At 39.3% G+C, this 9,011-nt stretch overlaps 1 protein-coding gene across 2 annotated transcripts; it reads left to right on the forward strand.

Annotated features, from left to right (window-relative positions):
- The first annotated feature begins 164 nt into the window (after positions 1-164).
- fbxo30a (F-box protein 30a) lies at positions 165-7,845 on the forward strand. 2 transcript variants are annotated; one of them, XM_081603044.1, is made up of 3 exons: positions 165-954; positions 3,483-5,461; positions 5,585-7,845. In XM_081603044.1, exons 2-3 carry the CDS (start codon positions 3,533-3,535, stop codon positions 5,786-5,788), a joined length of 2,133 nt encoding a protein of 710 aa, XP_081459170.1. In that variant the 5' UTR covers positions 165-954; positions 3,483-3,532; the 3' UTR covers positions 5,789-7,845. The 2 variants fall into 2 exon arrangements, with proteins under 2 accessions (XP_081459170.1, XP_008397300.1); XM_008399078.3 differs by having other exon boundaries at positions 166-1,073.
- Positions 7,846-9,011: the final 1,166 nt, after the last annotated feature.

A 9,011-nucleotide genomic window follows, 5' to 3' on the forward strand; every position in this document is an offset into this window, starting at 1 on the left:
AAAATTGCACTGAGGGTATTTCCCTACACTATTTCAGTACCTTAGCCATAGTGCTGTGTCCATTGTATGGCAAGCCATTTATTATATTGAAGTACAAATCAATTTTTTGTTCTTTTTTCATGACATAAATCTGAACATTTTAGCTTTCTATAGTTCAGTTTGTCTGGTGCACAATCTTAAATTCTGATATCTCAGTTGACATTCTTTATAGTGATTACTAGGGGTAAAATGTGATTTTTGCCTATATTTTTGGCCACATATCAAAAAGGAGTCAATATTATCTGTCAGCAAATGATTTCATCCGGTGTGTATGTTTTGGCTATAATAATGGTATTTGGGACTTAAAGGTTAGCTAAGCTTTGACAGTCTAGAGCAGGGGTTTTCAAATCCAGACCTTGAGGACCAGTGTCCTGCAACTTTTAGATGTTTTTTTTGCTTAAACACACAATTTTTCGCTCTATAAACACCCCAACCAGCACCAGTGGTGGTACCAGTTTGAGAACCATAAAGCAAAGCCATATTTTTTAACCTTGGAAATGTTAAGGTTGCAAAGGAGTGGGAAATTTTTCAGAAACCTTTCATTAGAAGTTAGGCAGAGAAATGTTGAACCGTTGTGAAGAGACAGTCGACAAATAAAGATTTCTTATTAGGCTTTATAAAGCTCTTGACGTTGAAATCTAATGATTAGCAGATAATGTACATTTTTTGTAACTTTATTTTCAGCTTGGACAAGTAAGAATGTTAATTTGACTCAGACTGTTTCATTCAGCTATAAAGAAAATAAAAGATTGTATATGACAACGACCTGCCATACATCGCCCATAAACCTAAATGTGACAGGTCACTTTACGTGATGAGGTAGTGCTGCGACGTCCCAAACCAGGATCAACACTCGTAGACAACCAAAAGATCCGCACCAACTAAACCAGCTGCGGCCAATTCACAAGATTTGAAGTTAAGTCCTTTAAGTTGTTTGTATGTAGGTATAGTTTCCGGCTCTTTGAAATTAACGAACCAAATTTAAAGAGAACAATATTAGCATAAATAAGACTTCAGGGACTTCAGTAACTCAGGTAGGTTGTTTCCAGAAGCTACCGGCGAGCTAACTGAGAGTAGAGTTGTACACGCTAATGCTAACAGGCTATTTGTGTTGTTCTTTTGTTAGCTTGAAAAGTTTTTTTTTTTCTTCTGTCTGTTCGCCGCTGTTCGGCTGTTACTTGTTTAGTAATAAAACAAGTTTATGTAAATCTTGTTATTTTTAGTGAAGTCATAGGAGGAAGGGATAAAAGTGGGTAGAAGGAATTACACCGGCTGATGTGTTGTTTACGTTTAGCTGAATGCTAACCTGCCAGCTGTACTTGCGCAACTCCGCTGTCAGCTGCAGCAAAGATTTCAACAATAATTATTATGTTTTAAACTTTTCATTTTAGACTAGCAGCGTTGTTGCGAGTGTTTAAATTGTTATTTGGAGACACGACGCCGTTCACATCCGTAACCCGTCCTGATGAACAGTAAATTCATAAGCCATCAACTGGTTGTGTTTATTTGGGAAAAGTCTTGACAAGTTTTCTGAATACCAGAGATTTTGAACAAAAGCTTAGTTTCAGCTCTGAAAGTAACATTTCAGATTTTCACCAAACCTGAAAACCCCTGTTGTGAAATGTTCCTCACCAGACAAAAGTATTTAGTTATTTATTGTAGTTGTTGGTAGGAATATTTTGTTGGTCTTGTGTGTGTGTGTGTGTGTGTGTGTGTGTGTGTGTGTGTGTGTGTGTGTGTGTGTGAGACAAACTAACACAAATTATTGTGTGAAGTGGAAGTGAAATGTTTTCATAATTCTTCTTGAATAATTTATATTTGAAATGTGCTTGTATCCAGTGGTGAAATGTGAACCAAATTATAACCCAAAATATGCAATCAGAGCTACAATACACTGGTTTAGATCACGAAATTTGAGTTTTAGAGTGGTTCAGTTAAAATCCGATATTTTAAATTCCTTTAAAAATAGCTGGGCTTGTTTAGAATAAAGAGGATTAGACACAATTTTTAATTGCTAGATATGTGAAAGGCCTTTCTTAGAGGTTAATTGGTATTGCATGTTTTTTGTGTATGTGGGTAATGGCTGAAGTTATAAAGTAACCCTTTTCACAGTGATTGATTACACTTTTTGCATTTGTTGTTGAATTTCTCTTTTTCAGGGTACAATGTGTTCCTTTTAGAGATTTTCTAGCCCACAACATGGCAGGTTCTGTTTAAGTGATTAAAACTAATAATTATAAGAAGATTACAGGTCTAGTAGTAATCAGGTATGGGTGTGGCCAGTAAGCGGTAAATCTGCTGAATCACAGCTGCTATGATTTAACATGGGGGGAATTGCTTTTTTTTGTATTCACTCTGCTTTTCTTCATCTAATTTGTATGCATATTTTTTATAATCTAAAACATTTAAGTGGGACAAAAAGGAACAAACAGAATTAATCTGTAATGGCACAAACGCTGTTTCACATCACTGTATGTACACCAGACTTTTCAGGTTTCCATTTGAAAAAAAATAAAAATACAGTCATACTCGCTAAACTAGCATATGCATTCCATTGAACCTCGTTTGTCAACTTAAAAATACATTAAAGCAGGTATCAAACTTTTAATTAGGCCCACATTTCTATGTTAAGTTTTTTTTATTAGTCTGATGTGATGTTCTAATTTTAAGTCATGTTTTCATCAATTTTGTGCTGAAAATCATTAAAGGATCAAAAAAACATCAGTCTGTCTGTAATTAATCTTCACTCAGTGAATTGAGTTACTAAAGTAAATAGTTTTCAGTAATATTCTAATTGAATAAATCTGTACGGCAATGTATAATTTTTAGGACTTCAACTAACGATTATTTTAGCAATCAATTAATCTCTGTTGTTCTGGCGATTATTCAGATAAAATAAATGGCACGTTCTGCAGATTTTTATTAAACTACTTTATTAAACGGCGTTTCTATGAAATACTAGAAATTCATTTAAAAGGTGGAATAAATGTAATTTTTAAAAATAAAACATTTTATTTCCTAAATGCAGTAGTTTACTGAATTGTGTGAATATATAAAAAAATCCACTTAAGGATTTCTAGGTAAAACATTTACAGACAAAGGTGTTTTTTTATTTTAGAACAAAACATATACATATAATGTCCAGTTTTGGCTTAATTACAGCTTTGAATTATTTTTATCAGCAAATGGCCTTTTCTTGAATCTGTATTCTCCAGATAATGATTAATCAATTACTAAATTAGCTGTATTAAAGAAATTGATTAATCCAATTAATCGTTTCAGCCCTAATAGTTTTTCCTCCACTTACCCAATAGGTGTATAAATCCTAGTACGTTTGAGTTTGTTGTGTTGTGACACAATGTGAAAAAGTTTTAAGAATAAACATTAAAGGTGAGAGTTTCACGAAAAGTCTTTTTTTTTTAATCCTTTGTCTTTGTTTACAGGTTCAGCTTTTGACCACGCTCCCCCCGCTGCAGGCAGGAACTACTTTAAAATGGAGAACCTGCATCCGCACTGCCTTAAATGCATCAACAGAAGGTGCATGGCCAAACCAGAGCCGGGTGTCTCCTGCGATCTGGTTGGCTGCCCTCTCGTCTGCGGGGCCGTTTTTCACTCCTGCAAGCTGGACGAACATCGTCTCCTGTGCCCCTACGAAAGACTGCCTTGCCTAAACAGCGGCTTCGGCTGCCCCTTCACCGTCAAGAGAATCAAAATGGCGCAGCATCTGGAGACGTGCCCTGCAAGCATAGTTTGTTGCACAATGGAGTGGAACCGGTGGCCTGTGAGCTACGCTGATCACAAGTCCTACGAAAACCTGAGCAAAGACTTTGACAAGGTGGAGCAGCTGGACATGGCTCTAGCTCTTCAGGATCAGAGGATGCTATTGGAGTCGCTGAAAGTTACAACCAACGTGTCGAAGAACGGAGAAAAGGGTGCAGGCTATGGGGATGAAATGGCGTCTGTGTTGGGCAGTGAAACGGCAGAAATGGAGGAAGAACCTTATAACAACTTGTACAGAGCTTCAGGGGAGGCGACCAGGAGCTTAGCTGCTGCGCTGGACATCCTCACCAATTCCAACAACATTGGGAAAATCATCGAAAATATAAATGGAGATAAGAATGGAGTGATCAATAATGGAGAAAATGGGGAAAGCAGGCATGTTGTTGAAGGCGGGAGGAACGTAGAAATGCTTGAGAGTGACAGTGATTCAGAGTGTGAGCTGGGGGCTGTGGGTGGAGTCGATTGCGCTGTGGAAACAGACGGAGATGACGATGCTGCTAACTGGTCTGGAGAAAGGAACTTTGTGGAATTGCATTTTGAGGAAAAAGATGTCGTTATCAACGAACCAATTCAAAATGGTGACCTCGTCTGGCCTCTCATCCCTCAGGACTACATACCCGTCGTAGCACCGGAGCCACCCGCGCCCCAGCTGGTCCCGCTCACACCGCCATTCCTGGTGTCGGATCAAGTGAGAAGGAGCTTCTGCAGGTATCGGTGTTGGAAGCAGAACTTAGAAGTGCTCAGCATGTTTACATATAATGTCCCCCAGGCCCTGATCAACCCTTACTTGTTTCGAGTAAAAATGGAGGACAAAGCGGTGGACACATCTGACCTGGAGGTAGAGGAAGACCCGATGGGGCTCCATGGCATTGACCTCATCACTGCAGCGTTGCTGTTTTGCCTCGGGGATTCCCCGGGAGGACGGGGGATCTCCGACAGCAGGTTCGTCGACGGCTACCACATTGACTTTGGCACTCAGACATTCTCCTTCCCTTCCGCCATCCTCGCCACGAACACCATGGTGGGCGACATCGCCTCGGCCTCGGCCTGCGACCATGCCAGTCCGCAGCTTTCCAACCCCAGCCCCTTCCACACGCTGCGGCTGGAACTGGTGCTCGAATGTGTCGCGCGGTACCAAACCAAACAGCGCTCCATGTTCACGTTCGTGTGCGGGCAGCTCTTCCGACGCGACGAGTTTTCGTCTCACTTCAAGAACGTCCACGGGGACATCCACGCCGGACTCAACGGCTGGATGGAGCAGCGTTGCCCCTTGGCGTACTACGGTTGCACTTACTCCCAGAGGCGCTTCTGTCCGTCCGTGCAGGGCTTTCGGATCATCCATGACAGACACTTGGGTTCCTTTGGGGTGCAGCCCGGATTGCCTTTGAAAACTGGAGACGGCCACTCAAGAAAGCCCCACCACATCGACGCTCAGTACGATCAGTTTAGCAGTCTTCCTTTTGAGGTACTGCAGCACATGGCGAGCTTTCTCGACAGTTTCAGTCTGTGCCAGCTGTCCAGAGTGTCTCGCACCATGAGGAACGTGTGTGCCAGTCTGCTTCAGATGCGTGGCATGGTCGTCCTGCTGTGGGAGAAGAAGCGGCGTGACGACGGGTCTCCTTCATGGCAAATAACGCACAAGGTTAGAACATTCAGGTGTTATGTTGTATGGTCATTCATTTGTCAAAATCCTTGTCATAATTGGAGCAAACGTGAGTTTTTCTCACCACAGCTGAAGTCACATGCTGTTCTCGTGTTCTACCAGGTGTGGCGCTTCAGCACGGCCTTCGGCACGGTGAACGAGTGGAAGTTCGCCGACATCGCCAGCATGGCCGACCACCTGAAAAAGTGCAAGTTCAACACGATCGCCCGCCGGGAGGAAGCCATCCCTCTGCCGTGCATGTGCTTCACCAGGGAGCTCACGAAAGAGGGGAGATGTTTGCGATCGGTTCTGAAACCAGTAGCATGAACACTGATGGCATTTTTTGACACCTTTTTCTTTTTTGACTGACCAAGAGAACTTTGATCTACTTGTATTTTCTTCAGCGTTTACAGATGTTTACTCTCCACGCTTCAAAACTGCAACTCCAGTTGAAACGGTGTCAATTTCAGGTGGTTATTTGTTTCACTTTAATTTACAGGAGACGATGTCAGCAAGGTGTTATGGTTCAGCTGAGGTCACGCTGAAATTCAAACGTTGTTCTCCACAGCAACTCAAATGGTTCCACTAAAACGTACATCATCTCCGTTTTAAACAGAGATTAGGTTTTTACTGAAATATAGCGTTGTGATATTCAATATCTATTATGATTTACCTAAATTTTCCCCCACTATTTTCTTTCTATTTCATCATCAGAAGGATCTTGATCAGGGAAAGGCGAATAGTGAAAGTTCACCTTATTGGCAAAATATACAAGATCATTCCTATTTCTTGGCCCAAAACAAATGCCTACAACCTATATATATGTTTTGCTAAACCCTACTTTTCTATATAATGAATGATTTTTTTAATATATATGTATGTTTTTTTTAAAGACTTAAAATCGAATACTACTTAACGTCTGACAGATTTATTCTTAGTGAGACGTCATCACTGCTGTTAAAACTCTTTTTCACAGCTTTATTAGAACATATTGATGCAGACCAAACACCTGAGCAGAAGTTGGATGTTTCCCAGGATCCTTCTGCTTTCAGCTCACCAGCGTTGGCATGTCGACATCGGCGTCTCTGCGAGGCACGTCTTGTGGTTGTGGAGTGTTTTGTCTTCATTTCTACTTTTCATTTCTGAGTAATTATCTGGCTTATTCAGGGTGAAACACTATTATTCAGTCTGTTTGGCCAAACTTTACCAGCAGATTTTTTTTTTTTTTTTTTTTTTGGGGGGTTTTTTGCTCCAAAAATCTAAATGGAGCAACGAGATGAATATGAATGTACTTGGTGAAAACATAAGTGACATAAAACCCTGCTGGCCAGGTTTTAGGAAGCTTAACCAACGATTTTGAACATCACTACTTTTGTCATCTTTTATTTTGATGTGTTGAATGTTTGTGCCATTATCTGCCAGGTGGGTAAAAATGGATGGCGCCTCAGGGTTTTAGGATGTTTTTGTTGTGATGTTGGTTGTGAGACGACGATCGCAGTGCGCAGTCTCCAAACTGAGACAGTATGATGAGCACAGGTTGTAGTGCAGCAATGGAGAAATCTAAGATTTTATGGGTGTTTTTTTTTTTCTGATTGCTGAGATAATAAAACAGGTTGTTTTTCAGATACTGAGGTTCATTTCATTAGCATAAAAACACGTTTTGAAACGCAGTGTTTTGTTTTTGTTTGAAAGAAAATGCTTGAATTGGGTTTTTTTTACCAAAGGTAGCAGAAAATGTCAGCTACTTTAGGTTTTAGCTGCCAGTTTTCATCTTTGTTTTTCCCCTCATCTTTATGTATATATTTTTTAGAGGTTGCTGTAAACTCAAAGCTTTATTTTTTTATCCACTTGTGCTATTACACTTTTGTTTTGGTACTTTAATCTTTTTTTTTTTTTTTTTTAGGAAACCTGCCTCAGTTAGGTGTAGATGTGAATTATTGATTTGCACATGAATGCATGTACTGTAAACTACCGGTTTGTTTTTGCTTGACATTTTACTGTCACTCTGCATGTTAGTTTGAAACATGTATTGATCAGTTCATCTGCGGATTGATTTTTTTTTTTTTCTACAAATATTTTTAGGCATCTGGATTACTTTTTTCACTTTTCTTTTGACTTGAACCACCAGGTACTTAAGCTATACTTCATCACATGTGCCCAGTGTTCAAATTTAAACATATGTATGTATAGTAAGGGAACTGTTCATTCATGATCCCAGGAAGAAGGCAAGAGAAAAAAATTAATCTGATCATTTTCTAAATGTAGCCATTTTTTGTCTGCAGTGTGTTGACAGTATTTTAACTTTTATGTTCACTCCTGTGTTTTGTTTTTCTTGCACCAAAGTGTGTCAGTTTGTTTGTAGGTAATAAAGAGATCTGCCAGTTTTTATGCATTTATTTGTATTTATTTATGTGCATGCAGGTTTAACACAATTTTTAACTGAAAACTGCCATGTTTACACAGAAAAATGTTTATTTAAAATTTCCTAGACTAAAGTAAGATAGCTCAATCAGTTTTAACCAAATAAGCACTCAAAATGTTTGTTCACACTAAAAATGTTTTCTAGAAATTTCTAGTAATAGTTTAAAATGTGATGCATTTCCTTTCTTGTCCTGTTTTGGTAGAAAAAAAAAGTGGACCATTTTATGTTTTTGTTAAGAGGTTAATTTCTCTGAAACGTATTCATAATCCTTGTAAAAGAACCACTAAATTCTGTTATTTTATTTGACTGACCAACCTATTGGAGCACATTTCAAGGACTATTTCATCTCGTATATTTTATGTAGTTTATTTTTACCGTGGGACTTTGTCAGGCAAACGTTTGCGTCGCATACGGGCATTTTCATGACGTTCTGTGACTTGAGACCACTGCTAACTAGCTGTTAGCATACCCCTGCTGGCTAGCTAGCGTTGTACGTCTAGATAAAAGCGTTATTTTATTGCCAGTTGCTGGACGACAGTCTTTGCCACTGATTTGCTTCTGTTGTCAACCCATACGATGCTGTGCATTCTGTGCAAGAAAGCTTGGGACTACAGCTATATAAAATATAGAGTGTTATTTTGTACAAAAATGTCCATTAAATTTCGTTCATAATCGTCTTAACATGTATTTGAGTTGGTGAAACCTGCAGAAACCCTGCTTACAGCTAGATGGCACCAAATTCACACAATGTATTTCTAACTGAAGATGTTTGATGAGTACTTGTCTTGAAGTTTCGATACCGTTTTGTCTGCGTGTTAAGACCGGACAGAATTATAAAAATATTTAAATAAGGTTAAAATTCACAAGTGACTTAATGATGTTCCAAGATTGCTATTATAAATGTTGTCCTTAACTTTAAAGCCTGTATGAAAAGCCCTTATTCATCATATGTAAATATTTTAAAGGAATTTCTTCATGAGTTTCCCACCCTCCTACATGTACAGGCAATAAGCCCACCCATAAATCTCAAACAGCCACACTTACCATCAAACCTGGGGGTTGCAAACCCACAAGGATTTAGCCCATCGAATCTAATCTCCTACACCTAAACCTTCTCTGCCAGGCTGC

Source organism: Poecilia reticulata, chromosome 22, assembly GCF_904066995.2.
Source record: "Poecilia reticulata chromosome 22, P_reticulata-male-v2, whole genome shotgun sequence".
Classification (NCBI taxonomy): domain Eukaryota; kingdom Metazoa; phylum Chordata; class Actinopteri; order Cyprinodontiformes; family Poeciliidae; genus Poecilia; species Poecilia reticulata.

Bases quoted from the DNA above. Each gene is read 5' to 3' on its own strand.
- fbxo30a (XM_081603044.1), top strand. From the start codon at position 3,533: ATGGAGAACCTGCATCCGCACTGCCTTAAATGCATCAACAGAAGGTGC. The intron at 5,462-5,584 runs GTTAGAACATTC...GTGTTCTACCAG, and splicing joins CATGGCAAATAACGCACAAG to GTGTGGCGCTTCAGCACGGC.